Genomic DNA, 22167 nt, shown 5'->3' on the forward strand with positions numbered 1-22167 from the left:
GAATGCACTGCAATGGCCCGCACACCATACGAATATTTGTGGCAAATTTCTGGGTCTGTGAAGATTTCGAAGAAGAAAAAATTATAACTAAAAAAAAAAAATAACTTGTTCACATCATTTAACTGTATATTGTAACCACTAGCAAGTTCATAAAAGCAGGGAGCCTGGGTTTCAGAATCACTTTCTTCTTTGCAACTATTACACTCTCAAACTTTTTAGTGGTAGATATGCCAAGGAGAGAAGGTAAAACACATACGAAGGACCTAGTAGGAAAATACACCCTCTCAGGTTTCTGACTATCTCTTCTGGAATCACTTTCTGTGGAATGTAGTAAAATCATAATAAAATTAGAAGATGAGTGTACTCCAAACCACTATAATATAATATACTCACTAGAGGTTGTTCATGCTATACTTCTTTTAAAAAAACAAAGAGCAGAGTGTGTATTTTTAAATGAGAAAAATGAAATTGGTATATCAATTTTTCTTCAAATTCTGAGAATGTATTATAAAGAGATCAGCCTACAATACAGTTGTCATCTGCTGGCAATCAATGAAAATGTGTTGGCACCAGCTTCACTAACTTTTGCTAGTCATATGTTACATAAGCTGTCTATTTGGTCTCTGCCATTAAGGCAAAATTCCTTAATAATCTGAACTCTTGGCATAAACTAAGAGTGGCAAAAAGAGTCAGTAGGAAAACAAGGTCCTCGATAAGAATTAAAAAACAATCTGCAATGACTTTTTCAAAGCACTTGATCTAGCTCTAAATAACCAGTATTTTTGATCACCATCAAGTAATACTATGATGGCAACTGCTGGCACTAAATCATTTTGTGATATAACTACCAGTGTACCAGGACTTTATTTTTTATTTTTAGAACTCTTTAAGTGTAAGTTGTAAATCTCTTGGCAAATGGATGGCTAAAATCATAACATATAATTTAAGAGCCAAATCAGAAAAAGAATGCCAAGTACATTTAATTAAGTTTGTAATATTATTGGATGAATTTTCATCATGATCTTAAAAGTCTCAGTTATCATTCCCAATATTTCTTGGTTTACATTGGCAGTTCAGTAGTGTAGATGCACATTCATACCCTACCTTCTGAATCATTTGGCAACAGGCCCCCACTTTCATCCCACTTGAGCTCAAAACTGTAGAAGCAGATCATATATTCCAGGTCCATCAGTATCACTGACAGGCTGTTCAGCTGATCAGCCAGCCAGAAATCAGCAAAGCCTACCTTATGGAAGGGGGCTGTAAATACTCGAAACTGGGAGAAAGAAAAAAATCGAACACAGAGAAACAAAAAAATTCATATTAAATTTCTCTAATTCATGTCTGACCATGTAACATGATTACTCTAGCTGATAAAATGGAAATCAATGAACCAATCACACGCACAGGGACCTGGCAACGGTGGCTAGTTTGAGAATTAGTAATGAAGGGAATGAGTTGAATGCATAACTAAGAGAGGGAATAAAGAGGGTGGGGGAAGGCAGGAATAGCTACAGTTAGGGAAAAAAAAGTAGAGAGGTGGGAAGAACTGAAGGCAAAAGTGGAAATTGGCAGAAAGCAGAAGCACTGATGGGAGTCTAATGTTAGGCTCCAGGGTAAATTTTGCTGGAGATCCGAAGGCTGTGATAATTTCTAGAATATGCTTCCATCTTAGCTGGGATGAGAGCTTAGCTAAATGATACAAAGCTCTTTGACTATAAAGGATAGAAAGGGATGAAGGTCTATCATCTGAAGCATGCCTTATTCTCTAACCAAAGTCACTTTCATTCACTAATGACATGGTGATGATTGTATTTGTCTTGAAATTATGTCACAAAAATCAATCAGCCCACATCCCATTGTTATGAAAACAATGATAAATGAATTCAGGTTAAATGTATTGAGTGCTAATCCATGTTGTGTATTTTTCTCATAATGCATTTCTCAAAATCCACTAACTATAACAATTCTATGAGTTAGGTATTACTCGTATTCCCATTTTACAGAAGACCTACAACAAGCTCATCTAGACCTAGGCATTGGAAACCTGTTTACCATTCATTGCAAAGGGAAATCTTGGCACTGCAGAGGCAGAATTTGATATTAATGTAATCACTAGAAATAGCCTCAAATTGTGCAGAGTGCTTTGAGAGGCCTTGAGTGAAGTGAAGACAGATAGGATGAAGGCAGCTTTAATCCTCACCCCGTCAGACCCTTTCTATCCTGTACAAGTAAAAATGGACTCCTAAAACAAAGAATTCTGAGTGAGCAGCAGTTTTGAGAAAATAAGTCAAAATCTGTAGCTCTCCTGCCATCTAGCTATATTCAATTAAGTAGACATATTCAGCCTGAGAGACTAAAGCTCTCTCTTCTCAGACTTGCTGTTTTTTTTCTATTCTTTCTTTAACTATTTCCCTTTACAATTTTAGGGAGATAAATGGCTATATTACAAATCAATTCTCGGTGTCAACTATCTATGACAGGTATTGACTTGGAACTTTGGAAGTCATACCAGGTGTCTGCAGGACACAATACGGGTTTGAGATGTTCTGTTCTAGAGCTGATATATTTTGAGTTCATGTCTTGATCTCTTGATCACTGCTTACTCTTTCAATAAGTTGTACAGTAGGCCAGAGAGACAAGCTATATTGTTTCCAACCATAAGCTCCAGATATAGCAAACTTTTTTTTTTTTTTGGAAGGAGTGCCAGTTTTTACAGTATTTTAAGAATCTCTAGGGTATAGAATAGACTTAAAAGATTCCAAGAGACAGAAATAAGGGAATAATTTAGGATATAACACCAAAAGATCAGAAAGTCTAACTCAATCTCTAGCCACTGACTTTTGTAAAATTGGTAGCCTAGAGCAAATTTTTTTATTTTTCACTGACATGAGACAGACTACCATTACTCTCACAATCTGCCAAACCCTACCTCAAAACCTGGCTAATACAGAAAATCTTCGTAAGAGCAGAAGAGGAGAAGAATGCATTAAATAAGAAACAAAGAGACAGAGTGATGGGACTGTAAAAGGAAGGGAGTGGCATGAAAACAGAAACTGGGAGGAAGGGAAAGAAGAGAGAAAATGAAAAAAGGAAGAAAGAAGGGAGTAGAATGTTGTATAATATAACTAATGAAGGAAAAAATATAATTATAGTCATTCATACATTTAACAAAGATTAAGTTATTTACTCTATGTCAGGCATTGTGGAGGTACAGAGAAAACAGTCTGCTCTCAAAGACTGCGAAGACCCACAGCCTAGCTGGACAAATAAATACCTAAAGAAATAATGAGAGCACCTTGTAGTAAGCGCTATTATGGATATATATACAAAATACCCTGCAAATAAAAAAAGGGAGCAAGTAGTTCAGCCAGAGATAAGGGTGGGTGGGGGTAGAGAATAAACAGATCATACTTAACTCCCTGACATCTACATAGTCCAATTCATCTTAGATTTATTTGAATTCCCCCTTTTCAGTGAGAATTCTTTTTCCTTTCTTGTTCTAGCTTAAGTCTTTCAACTTCTACCTTGTTATTTTGATTAAAATGATAACAATTCACTAATAGTATTAAGAAACCTAGATACAAATTTGGATATTTGATGTTTTCCCACATACACACAGAAGCCACTAATAAGTTATTACAAAGGATATACGCTAACATCATCTTCTAAGTTAATGCAGATAAACAGTTTAAGGAGATAAAGTTTTAATTTCTACTTTCCAGAGGTTAGTGAATAATCACATTCTTTCCAAATTTGACTTTTATATTTCACTAGTTTGATCCACTTGATCAAAGTTAATCATCTTAAATAAAGTGACTACTAGGTCTAGCTGTTAAATGGTAGTGGTTAAGAGTAAAGATTATGGAGCCAGACTGCCCGGGCTCATATCTCATCTCCATTACTCACTGTGTAACCTCATTTAACGACTCTGAAGTTCAGTTTCTTCATTTATAAAATGTGGATTAATAGCAGCTAAAACCTCATAGTTTATTAAAAGGATGTCCAGAATAGTGCATTATTAAATGAGAACATCTCTCTAATCTACTCTTACAGTAGAGACATGTAAAAACTTTACTATACAACTAAAGGAAATATTGGAAAACCCAATTCCCAAATTATATACTAAAGTATTCTAATTTAAAAGCTTTAAGTAGCCTTCTATAAGAATGAGTTGATATTTTGTTTAGAAAATCAGAGGCCGTATTTATATCTCTTAATCGGATTTCCAATTAGGGCAAATACAGATCTGGAGAGAGGATATATGACCTCATGACTATAAATAAGCTATAATAATTTGACATACACTATCAAAATAAATCAATTTCCTATAAAAAATTTTAGCTTTCTGGGAGGAGGAAAGTAGCATATATCAATTCAATAGATTGAAATTGAAATATGGATATAAATGGCACCTAGTGACTACCACTACGACCAAGTGACATATGTTCTTTTCCCACTAAAAATTACAGAAAAAAAAGGAAATGCAATTTTACTTTAAGATGAGGCTTTAGTACATTTTGCTAATCTATCATTTCCTATTACATTATTATTGCCAACCTATTCCATAAACAAGGCTTCATTTACTAACATACTGCAGATGCATAGATAAATGACCATTAAATGGGGAATCATTCTGCTGATAAGATTAACTGGTCATGCATGAATTATAGCTTACTATTTAAACAAAGAAGGATACACTGGGGAAATGCTCGCTTGCACACAACGTACACGTCCATATTATTCTATTTCAATGATGCCTTCATATTAACACCTAAGTGTTCTGAGTCTTTCAAACCTCATTTCAAAATAACTTTATAAAGATTTCACAATAATCGAGGCAGGAAACAATAGGTGCTTATAATCTTAGATTAATTTCCTTGTAACTAGAAGAATACTATATCTTTAAAGCAAATAACAGTTTTAAAACTCTGCAAAATCTAGTAATAAAAAGACAAATAATTTCAACATAAGGTAATCTAATAATATTGTACTATCTGGAAATGATTTATTTTTAGTGTAAATTTCAAGAGAGAAAAAGTGGCTCAAATTTTTCCTGTCTTAAAAAATGTCATCTAAAAAGCATGTTTTCTAGATGATGACAAAATGTATTAAAGGTGTGGTGTACTTTATGACATCAAAATATTCTTGTACATCTAAGCTCCACACTCAATTCAAACCTAAAGTTAGGCCTAGCAATGCTATGCTTAAAGGAAATTAGTTGCTCTTTTATTTATTTATATTTAATGAAATTGGAGGAAAAGAGGGAGAATCTCAATATGTGATAAAAACCCTAGTGGAATAAATAAATGTAAACAAATAACAACTTTGGCAAAATAAATGAAGGAGATTTGGACCATTTTCTTTTCCTGATCGCTATAAATACATACCTATATTGGAACATAGGTTGCTTGTTATTTGAATACTCTTTTTTATATATATAAGAAGGCTGTATTTTATGTCTTCAGGTTTAAAAAATGTAGTTAAAGCAATATATAGAAAGTGTACAAAAAAAAATTCTGCTAACCCTAAGGGGTATAGGAAAGAAAAAGAAATAAAAACTACAGTTTTCAAGGCAGTATAACTTGTAAGGTGAAAAAAAAAGTGAGAATAATTATGAGAATTCTGAAAGGTTGTGTAGAGATTGGTCAATTTAATCACTAATCTTTATTCTACTGTTAGTTGTAATTAATAATCTAAGAAATAATTATATAAAAGGATTCCCAATTGATTTCCAAACAGAGCTGGTTTAATTTAGGAGTAAGCAGAAGTCCCTTCCCAGAGCTATCTTGGCACTATCACAAAAAATATAGCTACCATTTCTGCAGGAAATTCTGTATCCTAATGCTGAGACTGCATTTTGAGATCATTAAGAAATACGTAAAGTGGAAGAAGAAATGAAATTTTATTATAAACAGAGAATCGAAGTCAGTTTCTTAAGCTAAACTTGGTGATCTGGCAAGATATTCCTACTGCTTTTAAAAAATGACTCTTTCATAAAATAAAAATGTTCGGTGGACTATTTATATCAACTTAACAGAAAAATAAAAGTTTTATCACTTTGTTAAAAAAGGAAACTTACGGAGTTCTACATGGTATCACAGCTGATTAAATAATCTGTATAATGAATTAATCATGAATTATTAATTTGCAAAATCACTTCAAGATCTGGACACTTCACATTCCATTTCTGGAGGAAAAAAATGCACATGTGCTTTTGCCAAAGACACTGCACTGAGGAACATCAGGTGTACCTGTCATACTGTATTCTTTGCCCCTAGATCTGGGGCACCACTATAATCGATGTGAACCAAGCCTTCTGAAGTTGTGCAATACAGCGCCCTTGGTTTCATTCTGGAGGACGCCAATGACCAATACACCACTCTAAAAATGGTACATAAATTTCTGGACTTACCAGCAGTTTAAGCAGCCAAAACCGGGATTTATAATAGAAAGTTTTGGTGGGGTTGATAAGAAAGAAAACCATAAATCCATAAAGGACAAGTGGATACACATATGTAGGGATGACACTAATTGGAGCAAAGAAGCATGCCAGAAGGCTCAGGCACCACAGTATTCCAAGGAATCCAGCAATCTGACAAAGGATGGGGAAAAAAAACAGGAGAAAAAAATTATTTTAGTTTTACCATTACTCAAAAGTCTCTGTAATAAAACAAAGGTAAGAAAAGTGTTTAGTATTAAGTCAAAAGTTCTCTTCAAGTAGATGGATTTCAGTACCCACTAAACCAGCTTTAAAGCTAATGCAAACTAGAGTTGTGAGACTTTACGTCTTGCTTTGATTACCTCAAAGAGATGCTGATGAGACAAATTGCTTCTTGGATTAAGTTCAAAGATGAGCACATGATTTACTCCAGCCTGTCTCCAACCATACGTGTTGATGCCCAGTAGGAAAAGGAATTCAATCAGAAGAAAGCCACCCCGATAGATTCTTATCAAGGGCCATATACTTCTACTTGTTTCAAGTTTAAATACAGCTGAAAGAACATCAATTAATTGGGAAGTTAGAAAATTCATAATGTCTCTTTTAATTGTCATTTTTCTTAATTCTCAATGATAAAGCTCTGGCATATGAATTTTTTTATACATAAACCCAAAATCTAGATTATCTCAAGAGCCTGATGAACTTGCTTCCAGGTTTTTTCCTTTCTTCATTTCACTCTGCAAAATCTCACCAAAATAATTTCCCTAAAATTTGACTTTTAGCATGTTAGTCCATTGTTCTATTAGTTTATTACATTACAGAGAATCGTGGTAAAATAGGTTAGAACCATAAGATCAGTTCTGTCAGCTGGGGATTTCTGGAATGACAAAACTTCTTTGGCTTTGTTTTCTCCATCATTAAACTGGATATAGTAATATTTACCTCACACATTTGCTGTGAAAATTAAGAGAAATAGTACACATGAGTGCAATGTGAAAACTGAAAGGTCATATAAATGATAACAGTTAATACTTAAAAAATGCTTACTATGTACAAGGATTGTTCTCAGTATTTTTACACATAATAATTCATTTAATCCTCACAATATCTCTGTGAGTTAAAAACTATTATAGCCATTTGATTGATGAGGAAACTAGAGCACAGACAGGTTAAGTGATCTGCTCAGGGTTACTAAGTCAGTATATGGCAGAGCATTGATTTTAACTCAGAGAGTTTTGCTTCAAACCTATACTCTTAACCACTATATTCTATTGTCCATATATCCATGCAAAAGTTCAGTACCACTATTATTGTACAGCACTCTAATAATCACATTCCCACACCTTAGCCTCAAGCTTTTTACAATCTCATCTCTAACTTGTTTTTCCCAAACTTACCTCACAGTGCCCCTAAACATTAATTCTTACCTCCTGATAAATTTTATTATCCTTTTAACAAGTTCTTGTTTCACATTGGCTTATGTTGTTAAATGTCATGACAGATTAATAATTTTAAAGGGCTACTTGAGTTATGTGAAGAATAAACTGCAAAGGACCAAGTATACTGTTACTGCATCAAATTAAGGTTATTAGGAATCCATAAGAGAAGTTTCAAAAAATCTAAATAGGTAATTCTTCTCCTTCATGAAACCAAATATCTGAGATGTGTAAATTTCAGGCAAATTATTAAATATTAGGTCATGTCCCCTTAGAAACTACAGCAATTATGTACATTATTTTTTGATGTGAATGTTTGAAAAAAAGAATTGTGCTTATACATGCATTGCTATTGCTGTGTTTCTCAACTCTCAACATTGTTATCATTTAAGCACCTGCTGAAAGATAAATAAAGATAGACAGCTGGCTTTTTAACTATATTTACCCTGCCTAACCACCCTCCACCCTCCCCTGACCCACAAAGATCAAACAAAGAAGGGCTCTGAGGTGAGAGAACATAATGCACAACACTAATGCATAAACCAAACAGTAAAAAAAAACTCAGACTGCCTCACAAAAACCTAGTCTATATTTATGAAAGAAAAAAACCTCCATTTGTCCCTGAATTTTAAAAACACTTGTTTTCAATTCGTTCACATAAAAAAAAAAAAAGAAGTTTATTTAATTAATTCTTATGTCTTATTTAATGATGATGATAATACCATCGTGCTCATCTTGGAAATAAAAGAAAAAATTCCACATATAAATGATAAGGTTTTCTCTACGGAAAGAACAACTCTCATCATCACATACACCATACTGATGAAGTGTTTCACAACTATAAACACGTTTTACTCGCACTTCTTAGCTGAACTCTATAAACTGGTCTCAAGCTATCTTTTCATTCTTATTATCTAATACTCTCCTTTACCTTAGGTGAATTTATCACTTCTCTCCTTCACAACACACTCCCTCCTCCTCCCATACCCCACCTCCTACCCTGGACAACTAAAATTAAAATCTCTTCTCATCCATCTTCTTCTCTTAGAGTATCTTTTATTCCATCAATGTCCAGCACAAATGTCACTGAAAAAGTCTTCTCTGATGCTCTCATTTAAAAGTAATCACTTGTTCTTTTGACCTGCTTAGCACATTTAACACTGTCTATCTTGTTATATATTATTATTGTTTTAATATATGTCAATCTCCTTGGCACAATAATAAACTTCGTAAGAAAAGAGATTCTCTTTTCTATCTTAAGACTCATAAGTATCGAGCATAACTGTGAGAAACATAAAATTTGCTTGTTGAATGAATTCTAAAACATGAATGAATGCTTAAACTCATTTAACAAATAAGGAAACTGTTTCAGAGAAGTAAAGTGATGCCCTTAAAGCCAAAACAATTAACAGGGGAGCTAGGACTGAAACCCAGGCAAGGCCTTTTGAAGACGAATTAAGTGTTCTTTCCACAACAGCTAGCTTGATGATCTGAGGCTAGGTTTTTTATTGTAGTATTTACATACATTCTGTATAAAGAGTGCATTCATCTGAAGAAATAGAACTAGATTAAATATGATCATAAATTATACCAATATTAAATAATGAGCTTATGCAGACGATAATTAAAGTTAATTTTTAGTAATTGGAAGGATAATTCTAAAAATACAAATGATAATGCATCATTACAGGTAAAGTTCATATACTCTCTAAAAGCCAATACAACATGGGTTATAATTTCATAATGTGCAACTGACAATCTTAAGAAAAATGTTTATGAGAAATAATGAGTTCAGTATAATTATTTCTTAAGCATCTGATATATATGCCTGGCATTGTATAGGAACTTGAAATACAAAAGCAAAAAATACAGTCTCTGCAATCAAGAATAGTAAGTGTGACAGTGATACAAACCTTCCTTGTTCAGGCACTATTATGAATACTAAAAGTCCACAACAGAATACAATGGAGATTTATACAATAACACTTATTTCTAAGTCATGTATCTTTGTAGACTTCAATGAGCAAAATTTAATCCTTTATTAATGATTCACAGTTACCATTCTAAGAGTAAATACACAGACTTTTAACGTATGCCAGGATTATCTGCCCTGAAAGTAAAAGTCTTCAAATGCAATAACCTTTGAGATGAGTATGTTTTTGCTCTGTGTGTGTGTTGTATATCATTTAATTTCATCTTGGTCCTTCTATCTCAACCATTCAAACTTCCACCAGTATTTTTTAAACCCCTATTATGTCCCAGGCAGTGTTCTAGGTGCTGGAGAACACTGGAGAACAGGAGAGACAAAAGCCCAGGCATCAAAGAACTTAAATTCCAGTGGGAAAACAGGTATGTAATTACAAGTGCTCTACGGAAAACTAATGTAGGCTAAAGGAATAGAACAGGCGATTTTAGTGTAGAGTGATCAGGAACGGAATTATTAAGGAGATGGCATTTGAATAGAGTCTATATAAAGTGACAGAGTAAGTTATGTAGACATCTTGGGGAAGAGCCTCTTAGGGAACTGCAAGGGCTCATAAATGGGAATGAACTTGGAGTGTTGAACGAATAGTAATAACACAAGTGTAGTTGGAAACACAGTGAAACTGAACATGAGGAGGATGTAAAGTCGGAAAAGCCCATAAGGGCAAGATCCTTTAGGGTCTTGTAGGACTTAGTAAGAAGTTTCAATTATATTGTAAGAGAAGCCATTAATGGATTTTGAAGAGGAGAGTGACATGATCTTACATTTAAAAAAAAAGACATTAGTGGCTATAAGGAGACAAGAATGGCTGCAGGGAGACAAATTCAGAAGGCACTTGCAGTACATTAAATAAGAAATAGCTGCTTAGACAAGGATGTCACTGGTGCAGGTAGTTGGGTTTAGGGCATATTTTTAAGACAGAGCAACAGGATGTGCTGATGGAGTAGAGATGAGGTATGAGGGAAAAGAGAAGCAAAATGTGTTTGGCCTGAGAAAGTGATGACAGGTGATGCTCTATGGAAGAGAAAGTATAATTGAGTGTAAAAAAAAAAAGTGTCCGTGTAAGTTTGAGATGTCCTATTAAAACATCCAAGTAGCCAATCAGATAGCATTCAGAGATGAGGGAGTATATATACTTGGGAGTCATTAGTATATAGATAGTATTTATAGCCATTTGTTGCCTAGGTTAGGAAACAAATGCAGGCAGAGAGATTTGAGGATTAAGCCCAGTAGTATCCCACCGCCAATTTAAATGTCACAAAGAAAAAACAGCTAGCAAAGGAGAATGGGAAAGAACTACCAGCAAAGTACAATAGATAACAACTGAAGAGTGTCAAGGAGTGATCTACAATGCCAGATGCTGCTGTAGGGTATGTCATATTCTGTTGGGAGGTTTAGAAAGATTATGCCTCCTTTGCTGTTATATCACTTCTTGATGTTGGGAGTGCACCTGCTTCTAGCAATTCCTCCTACTTCTTTTTAATTTTTAACATCTATAGAATAGAAAATTATATAACCAAGCTTATTAAATTATATGCAAAGTAACTGTAAATAGATTCAGCAAAGGATGTGAGAGAGTTTCCAAAAAGCAAGTGAATGAGCTTTAGTATATGAATTTTGTAATATCTTATTTACTCTCATCTATGATCAAGAGCTGAAATTCTTGAACACCGAAAAAGCCTGAAAAATTGTTACCTAAACACTGGAAAATGATGGCGAACAAGAAGTCATTAACTAGCAATGTTTTAAAGGATAAGATATGCAAAGAGAAAAACAAACCAAAACAAATGACCATCCCTACCATCCCATCCTTCATTTATTTATAAGAACAAAAAACTTAGCCCTAACAGATTTCTCTTTCAGTAGCTGTGGTAGTTTGGTAGTAGCTTTGGAGGAACAGAATATGACAACAGGCATACTAGTGAGAACAATTTAATTAGAAATTTAAACTCCTTACCGGCAAGTACAAGGGTAACATTCAGTACAATGAATATTCCACAAAATAGGCCAACTCTAAAAGTAGTCCATGCTGGTGCGGGCTGTGGACAGCAAAACAGCATTTTGGGTAGAGAGCAAAATAGAAGTACACTTAGAATACATTGTAATAAATCAGTAGGATGAACCTCAAAGTTCTACCATAAAAAATATTTTATGATCTGAATTTTTAGAAATCTGAAACAGAATCATCCTTTATCATTCTAAAATACTAGAATAGAGTTGCCAGTTATTTGAGTCCTTTGACAGAAATTTGAGTCACTAAATAAAAAAGATTATAATCTTAGGAATTAAATTATATATACCCTGATTTTCTTATAGGAGAGGTTTAATTTTTACAGTATGTACATCTTTAAATTTCATAAGTCAGTAATTCTCAATTAGGGTCCACATATTTGGTACTATGAATAATAGAGACAAAAGTGAAAATAAGAACATTTCATTTTCTGATATTTTTACACTATTATACTGGAGTAGTTTAAAGTGAATTTTTAAAGATATACTAGATTCTCAAGAGACTGGTACATCAGAATCTCCAGAGTGTGTAGGTTCAAAAGTATTTTTCTCTATTACACTGTAATTTTATATTTAGAAAATGACAAAAAGAAATCTATTGTTTTCTAAAATAAATAAAAGAAAGTCTGATATTTTAAACCTAAAGAGATGAAAAACAGAGATAATCTTAGGGATTTAAATATTTGCTATGAATATTATAAAAAAACTTTTGCTGTTGTTAGAGGTGATACTACATTTAAGATACTTTAAATGTTTTCCAAAAACCTTCAAACAAAAAAAGCATTGAGACACCATCTGACGTATTATTTATTTATCAGTAACAGATATTTGTAGTATTGTTCGTTCAGGGTTGATAGTATCCAGAAGAAACACAGTAATTTGTCTTTTTCTGAATTTTTTTTTTCTTTAGTTTAAAAAAACACCAGACCCTCCACACTAGAGATAACCATTTCCATGTTTCCTTTAGCTTTGCCATCTCTACATGTATTTAACACCTTAATTTTTCAAAATTAATTTTCTTATTTTAACAGCTTTATAGAAATATAATTGACATACAATAAATTGCACATATTTAAAGTATATGATTTGTGTCTTCTCTGGATGCTTTTAAGACTTTTCTCTTTATCTTTTATTTTAAAATGGTTTGACTATGATATGCCTATTGTTTTAAACTGCCTTACTGACTAAATTGACAATAATCTGCACATATTTAAAATGTACAATTTGATGTTTTGATATGTATAAACACCTATGAAACTATCACCATAATTAAGAAAATAAACAAAGCTATCACCCACAAGAGTTTCCTCATGTCCTGTAATCCTTTTCTTCTTACCACATCCTACCCCACCCCCAAGCAATCATTGATCCGCTTTATATATATTTATTTATTTGCATTTTCCAGAGTCTTAGGTAAACAGAATCATACAGCATGTACTCTTTGCTGGCCTGGCTTCTTTCTCTCTGCATAATTATTTTAAGATACATCCATGTAGTTCCATATATCAATGTTTATTCATTTTTTATCGATGAGTAGTATTCCATTATATGGATATACCACAATTGCTTATCCATTTACCAATTTATTGATAGACATTTGGGTTGTTTCCAGTTTCAGGCTATTATGAATAAAGTTGCTATGAACATTTGTGTACACATCTTTATATGAATATATGCTTGCATTTGTTGTGGGTAAATACCTAGGCATATAATGGCTAGATCGTATGGCTGGAAAAGGTTTAACTTTTTAAGAAACTGCTCAACTATTTTCCAGGATTATATTATATTTCACTGACAGCATAACATATCAGAGTTCTTGTGCCTTCAACATTTAGTATGTCAATCTTTTTAATTTTAGTCCTTCTAATAGATGTGCATTATCTCAACGTGGTTTTAATTTGCATTTGCTACTAATGATACGAGCATCATTCTACTCACATGCTTATGTACCACCATACACCTTTCATTAAGTGTCTATTCCGATCTTTTGCTGATTTTTAAGTTGGGTGTTTGTTTTCTTTTTATAGAGTACTAGAGCTCTTTATATATTCTGGATACAAGTATTTTATCAAATACATTTTGTAAACATTTTCTTCTAATCTGTTGCTTTTTTCATCCTCTTCACACTGTCCGCAAGAGTGGAAGTTTTTAATTTTGATGAAGTAGCATTTCTAAGAAATCTTTATGTAACCCAAAGTCATCTGTACTTTCTTCTACATTTTCTTTAAAAATTTGTAGTTTTAGACTTTCATTTAGGTCTATGGTACACTTAAAATTAATTTTTGGTATGAAGGATGTATGGAAGTTCTTTTTTTCAGTATGGAAGCCAATCGCTCTGGCACCATTTGTTGAAAAGACTATCCTTTCTCCAATGAACTGCTTTTGCATTTTTATTGAAAATTAGTTGTCCATGTATTTATTGGTCTACTTTTACACAGTATTCTGTTTCATTAATCTACTTGCCAATCCTGGTGCTAACAACACACTATCTTTATTACTGTAGATTTAATAACAAGTTTAATACCAGGTGGTATTAATACTTCAACATGGTTGTTCCAAAGTTGTTCCGGCTATTCTTGGTCCATTGCATTTCTATATAAATTTAAAAATTTGCCTACCAATTATTTTTTTTTAAAGTCTTGTGATTTTGAGTTGGATTGTGTTGTATCTACAGATCAATTTAGGAAGAAATGATGTCTTTAAAATGTTGGGTTTTCTAACCTATGAACATTGGTTATCTCTCATATACTTGTCTTTAATTTCTGTCAGTAGTTTTCAGTGTAGAGATCTTATCCATCTTTTGTCATACTTACCCCTAAGTATTTTATATTTTCATCATAAATAGCATTATTTTAAAAAATTTTAATTCCCAATCATTCTTGATAGTATATAGAAATACAATTGATTTTTATATATTAATCTTATATTCTGCAACTTTGCTAAATTCACTTCTTAGTTCTAGTAGCTATTCTACAGATTCACTGATTTTCTACATAGGTCCTTATGCAAGCACAAAAAACACCACTAGTTTTACTTCTTTCTCTCGAATCGGAAAGCTTCTTTTTTTTTTTTTTTTTAACATTACTGCACTGACTATGATCTCCAGTATAGTGCTGAAAGTTGTCCTTAGGGAGAAAGCATTCAGTGTTTCACCATTACTACTTGTAGGTTTTTTGTAAATGCTTTTCATTAGGATAAGGAAGCTCCTTTTGTTATTTATTTTCATTCCACTGTGGTCAGAGTACATACTTTCTATGATTTAAATCCTTTTAAGTTTATTGAGATTTGTTTTATGACACAGAAGGTTTCATTTAAATGTATTTTGGCATAACTAATGTGTAGATAACATTTAATAAATTCTTTTTTAGGTGTAACTATTGTGTTTCGGATGAAGCTATGTAGTAGCCTAGCACATCTGACATCCTGGCCCCCATCATCAAATAAACATCTCATTTAACCATTTGATGAGACCAAGAAGTTAGCATGTCAATAATAACAAAAGAAAAAATACATAATAAAAAGAAGAGAAAGGTGGGAAGACATTATAATTCATTATGAAGGGAGATTTGCCAACTAATCTCTTAAAACAAAAGTAACAGAAATAATTTACAAACTTTGAAACATTTTTTTAAAGTAATGAAATCAGTATAATTTATCAGCTAAACAGACTGTGTTGATTATTAAATTGGCAAATTCAACCAACCAAATGCTGGAAACAAATACTAACCTGAGCAGCTCCCAAAGGGGGAACACGTAAACGCTTCATAGCTTTTTGTCTGTCACCATCTTCAAGTTCATTGGTCACTACAGCCTAGAAAGACACATTATTAAATTTTGACACATATACTAAATTTGAATTATGCATTAATAATTCTGAACTATTTATATATATAGTATTCTGACAACCTCTTAGTGAATGCATACTAATAAAGCAAAAGAAAAAAATCGTAAGAAAATATATATATATTCAAAGCTAGCAACTAATTATAAAGGAGAATAGAAATGAGGACTTATTTCATTAAAAATAAACCATGTAAGTTATTGAAAATATGTGGTACATAAGTGAGATTACTATACCTCAGTTTCAGAGATGAGCTGGTTGATTTTCTTGCAAGTATAAAATGGGGCCACTTCTACATGAGCCACTCGCCAATCTGCTCCACGAGATGTTTCCAGGATCTTGTCATGCTTTTTAAGGATTTTTCGAAACCCTGTAAAATTCAGATTCTACAGAAAGAAATGAGAAACACTACTATAATTTCCACTACCATAAAAGGTGAAAAATAATAAGCACTATGTGTAGACACAGCCAAGATTGAATACCAAGGGAAATGGCAATGCTTTCATAAAAGCAATTACTAAAAGGATAAGACTCTTCTTTCCTATTTATCTATTTCAAAGTGGTATGCTATCAATAATAGAAAGAAACCCTAACTATGAACCCTATTATTTCTATTTCAAGTAAATTAATGGAAGTCCTAAATTCAAAACATTTTTATTTCTGTTTTCCTATGTTCTCAAAATAGCTAACATATTATTTTGATTATTTGACCAAAAGAATACTCTCAGAAAATATTTTGAATTTATCATGCACTGAATACATTTTAAAGTTCTTTGTTTTTTGAAGTATTATAGCTATGCATTTCCCCCCATTACTATGAAAGCATGTATGAACCAGCATGGAAAACAGAAGATCATCTATTTCTCCTAACTTTCCTTTTGCTCTCTTCCATTCTCAGTTTGGGGATGGAAGGGCAAAGAAGAGTCAGTAGAAAAGAAGTGATCATATTTATAGAGTTTTCCTGATAATGGTTAGAAGCTAGCACTCTTCCTCTATTTCAATAATATCAAAATCCTACTTTTCTACATTCTCAAATTCTGTTATTTGATCAACATGCCAGGAAAGCAAGAAACTGTGGTTTTGCAAGGTTTAAGAAGTTCTCCCACATTTACTAATCACATATCCCCATTAGTAAAAAAAACTGAGCACTCACTCTAAATTAGACTTTTTTTGCTTGCTGGTTTGTTTATATATATTTTTTCATACTTTAATGGATCATATTAAACTCTCCTTGGGGTTCACCATGGCTTGGAAACTGCTTTCAATCAATTTTCCTTTCTCCTTATTCTCATAATAAATGTATTCTTTCTTACAGAATAGACAGACTCAAAAAATGGAGGGTAGATCAAAACTTTTATAATTAACAATTATTTTTGTTTTCCTAAGGAGCTTTTTTTCATAATAACTCAAAATTAAAGCTTCTGGGAAAGTTAATAAAATAAAATTTAACAAGAGTATTTCCCTGTAACACACAAGCATAATTAATGAAATATGAAATGTTAATGTTTTGTAGCATTATAAGAAGAAATACATTTTTATTTTTTTAAAAATAAATTATAAAGCTTATAAATTTAAAAGGAATTTCCTATCATATATATCTTATAAAATTACTTTCCTATTCTCCTAAAATTATTTTCCAAATGGGTTCTTTTTCAATGATCAAATATTAAATCTCCAAAGAAGAAAGCAGAATTATGAAAGGGAAAGGTAGAAATAAGTACATGCATTAACAATTTAGATCACTGCAGAGATGAGACTACAATGACTTTTTATTTTAAAATTCAAATATTTACCCCAGGTAATACTTTTGTTGTACAACCTTTGGTTTTAATATAGTATGTGATCTTGTGATGATCCTAACCACTGACTAGAAGTAATAATCACAAGAATAAAATGGGAAAAGAATAGCACATAAGGTCTCTCTAAAGATTAGAGAGGTGCTTTTGCCTATTTAAATGTTTATTATTGAATAAATCATGTCTTTCAATAAAATATTTATAGATTTAACTATATAAACAAATCTATAAAGAATTACAAATGAATAAATGCCCTATATTTCTAAAATTTAGCATACATAATAGTTCAATTTTTCAGGGTGGATTTTTAAAATATTGAGTGATAAGTGATACAACAGACTACATGTTTAGTCTGTAGACATGTTTGCTGTGACCTGATTTCTTTCACAAGATTAAAAAGAAAATACAGTTATAATATAGCCTCTGGAAAATAAAACTAGAAGGATTCTTAATGGTAAGTTGAAAAGTAAATATCTTTTATATTATTAGTGTTAGTTGTAGGAAAGTTAACTGTCCAATTGCTTTTATGGAAATTTTGCTATAGGTTTGGAGGAACATAAAAGCTCTGACATAACCAACAGTGGTTGGGTAGACATACATTATTTCTTAGTTCTACTCACCACTGACAGAGATGCCTCTAAATATAAGAAGCAAACTATTAGCCCTTGAGTCAAGGGCTACTCCTGCATATTGTACAAAAAGGTTTTAGAAAACCTATCTTCAAAAACAGAAGTCTTGTTAACACTATTTAACCACCTCTGATAACATGGTTTTCAGCCAATAAGAACATCAGAAATCCCAATACAAAACATGCTAGGGTTTCCCTTTTTGGATTGGCCCATTAGTACAGCTCAAGGTAATTCCATTTATTGTAATTTCTCAATTACTTAAAGAATTCCATTCTCCAAGGTAAGACTCTAAGTACCTGATAGTTCTGCAGCAGGATAAGACTGAGGTAGAACTCGCTGAAGGCCAGTTTAAGGTCTTTAATATTCCTATGTTGGACACGTTCCTCATGGGACAGGTGGAAGACTGGCTTTCTGCGTTGTCGCAACGTAGTAACACCAGTGCTTTCTTTCTGTGCATCCAGTGATGACTGAAGCTCATTCTGAAGTGTAGCAAACCTGCGCTGAGCCTCTGCAAGCTTTTCTATAAAGAATAAAACAGAATTGTCAAATCATCAAGATAAAAATGGTGGTGAAAGTTCTCACTAACTTGTCTGAATTTTTACTAATTATTCTAGTTTGTAGGAAAATAAAGTTATATGTAATTTTTTGAACTGGAGAGGAAAAAATGTTTTGATATAACACCCTCCTTTCATTCTACCCTACAATTCTTTCCCTGTAAACCTCAAGTGTACTCTCTTTTTACAGATGAAGATACAGAATTTAAAAAGCCACTAAGATTAAGAATGCAAAATGGTACAGCTACATTATAATTTGGAAAACAGTTTGGCAGTTCTCAAAAGTTTAATCATAGTTAGCTTAAGACCCAACAATTCCACTCCTAGGTATATACCAAGAGAACTGAAAATATATGTTCACATAAAACCTTGTACACTTACACAATTTGTATTCATAATAGTCAAAAAGTAGAAACGACCCATGTGTCCATTAACTGATGAATGGAGAGGCAAAATATGATATCTATGTACAATGAACTATTATTCGGCCATAAAAAAAAAGAATGAATTACTGATTCACACTACAACATGAATGAATCTTGAAGACATCATGGTAAGTGAAAGAAGCCAGACACAAAATGCCACATATTGTATGATTCCACTTACAAGAAATGTCCAGAATGGGTAAATCCAAAGAGACAGAAGTATATTACTGGTTGCCAGGGTCTGGAGGAATGGGGTAGAAACCTGTCCTCTCTGGACAGGAATGGGGTAGAAAACTGTCCTCTCTGGACCAAATGTATTCTTGATATGGATATGCTTTCCCTGCTCATAATGCTTCTGCTAGCACCACTATTAACTAGAATGCCTTATCCATTTTCATGACATTCTATACAGCTTTGTTTCTGATCAAGGAACTCATTTCACAGCAAAGGTAGTCAAGCAATGGGCATATCCATGAAGTAAAATGATCTTACCACATACCCAGAAATAGCTGCCCTAATAGAAAAGCTTACTGAAATGAATGGGGAGATAAAACTCTGAATGGATGGGCTTCTGTCTTACAGGATGCAGCATTGAGATCATTAGATGGTGCTGTCTTAACTATGGCCAAACAGTCTAGGAACCAAGTCTAGGAAACCGCAAGTGGTTCTTCTCACTGCTATTTCTAATAATCCACGCACAAAATTTTTGCTTCCCAATCTAAGATTTAAGCTCTACCTATTGGTGAGTTATCAAGGGGGTATGCTTCTTTCAAAGGAAGACAACAATGGTTCCACTAGAACTGGAAGATGAGACTGCCACCTGGCCATTTTAGGCTCATTATACCACTGAACCACTAGGCAAAGAAGGTTTACTGGTTAAAGTGATTAATCCTGGTTACCAAGGGGAAAGTGAGTTCTTGATACACAATAAGAGCAAAGAGGATTGTGTCTACAACCCAGGAGACTCTTTAATACAAATCTTAGTACTTCCATGACCAATAATAAAAGTTAATGGAAAACCACAGCAATCATAGAAAGGACAGAATTACTAAGGATTCAGACCCTTCAGGAAGTAAAGTCTGGGCCACTCACCCAGTAAAAAACCCTAGCCAACTGGACTTCTGGCTGAGGGCAAAGGAAATATGTTAATGAGTAGTGGAAATAGCAAACCACAGATATCAACTATGGCCACCTGATCTTCTTGCTCTGTCTCTTACATATCTTATATTTCCCTCTATCTCTTTGTGTTGTATTCTAGGTAACTATTTCAACTCTATTTTCTAGTTTATAAATTCTTTCTTAAGCTCTACTTAATTTACATGAACTGATTAAGATATAAATTTCAGTGATTATATTTTCATTTTTAAAGTTCTAAATGGTTATTTTAAAAAGTCAATTTTGATAGTTTCTTATTCTTTGCTAATGGTTTTGATACTCTCTTTTTATATCTTTAACCATATTAAACATACTTTTTATTTTATATCCAATAATTCTGCATATTTTATGCAACATTTTGGTGTTCTGTAGTGAGAGGTTTTCAAGATTTCTTTCTAGTCTTCCATATTGTAAGAAAAACCACAATTCATTTATTTTCAAATCTCATGCTGAAGTCAAAGGGAAACTGAATCTCAGGGTTCTTTTTATAAAAGTTAAGCATTTCTATTGCAAATGTGTTCGTCTTATTATTGTCATGATCAAAAACAGTACAGAACTTCTTGGTTCTTTCTTGATTCACAGTCTACTTAGTATCTCAGTAATTTTTCATGATGTGCCTAGGCCAAAGATATACCTAACACTTCTGTTTATTAAGTAGTTAGATTCAAACAACTTAAATATTTATTTCCTAACCACTTGATAGCAATTTTAAAAAATATTATACACAATTAAAAACACATATATAATGAAAGATGTGAGGATTTATTCAAGGTCAACTATAAATTACTCTGCTGATAAAAAAAAAAAAAACCCTCAGGTAATTAGTAAGAGCCCAAATCCAGAATATCATAAGTAATATCAATGATCAACTTTTACTGTTAAAGGTTTAATATACGAATTTGTTATTTGTTTAGCTTCCTTGCCAGAATTATCAATACATAAGTTTTGTAATTATTTACATCTTTCATTACATGATAGTAAAAATGTAGGAAGTCCAAACTATGGAAAGAAAGAAAACCTGTTACTTCCTGTGTGCCAGCAATAAATCAAGAAACAAATGACTCTCCATCTGGCAAATCCTGTACTCATTTTATAAGGCTAATCTCAAGTATCACTTTCTATGTAAAGTATTTCTTGCCTAATAACTCTCAGTCATAATATGAAGCCCCTCTTTAGGGCTCTCATGGGACAACATACATGCACAGACAGCACACTGCATACATTTCTTTGTTTATATGTTTGCTTCATTAATTGAGTTTTCTGAGGGCAATCGTTCTATAATCTTCATTTTTAAATGAAGAACAATTTAATTTTTAATAGATTTTTTTTCGGGTATACTTTATATACCATAGAATCCACCCACTGTAATAATACAATTTTCTGATTTTTAGTAAATATGTGGAGTTGTGCAATTACCACCGCAGTCTAATTTTAGGACATCTCCATCACCCCGTACACATCTGCCATGGCCACTGGATGTCAACCATCACTCTCACCCCCACAACACCCAAGTAACCACTGATCTGGTTTCTGTCTCCATAGATGTGCCTTTTTCGGACACTTTGGAAATCATACAATATGTAGTCTTTTGTGTCTGGCTTCTGTTAGCAAAATGATTTTGAGGTTCATCCATTTTGTTCATGTATCAACAGTTTGCTCCTTTTATTGCTGAATTGTATTTCATCGTATGGAAACACTACATTTTGTTTAAATATTCATCAGCTGACAGATATTTGGATTGTTTCTAGTTTTTTTTTTTACTCTATAAATTTTGCTATTAACATTCGTGTTCAAGTTGTTGTGTGGACTATCATCTTCAACCTTGTTTCATAAGAGCTTGCATACAGTAGTCTCAATCCATGTATGTTAAATGAATAAATGAATGAATGGATGGA

At 32.8% G+C, this 22167-nt stretch overlaps 1 protein-coding gene across 1 annotated transcript in view; it reads right to left on the bottom strand.

Annotated features, from left to right (window-relative positions):
* Nucleotides 1-22167, bottom strand: part of XPR1 (xenotropic and polytropic retrovirus receptor 1) — a 127295-nt gene that overhangs the window by 28270 nt on the left and 76858 nt on the right. The window contains 9 exon segments of the mRNA XM_025043963.1: nt 1-8; nt 11-55; nt 1105-1276; nt 6416-6595; nt 6805-6995; nt 11820-11901; nt 15600-15683; nt 15950-16099; nt 18435-18658. The exon segment at nt 1-8 is cut by the window's left edge and continues 124 nt beyond it. Coding sequence (XP_024899731.1) covers nt 1-8; nt 11-55; nt 1105-1276; nt 6416-6595; nt 6805-6995; nt 11820-11901; nt 15600-15683; nt 15950-16099; nt 18435-18658 — 1136 coding nt within the window.

Source organism: Pteropus alecto, unplaced genomic scaffold, assembly GCF_000325575.1.
Source record: "Pteropus alecto unplaced genomic scaffold, ASM32557v1 scaffold101, whole genome shotgun sequence".
Taxonomy (NCBI): Eukaryota; Metazoa; Chordata; class Mammalia; order Chiroptera; family Pteropodidae; genus Pteropus; species Pteropus alecto.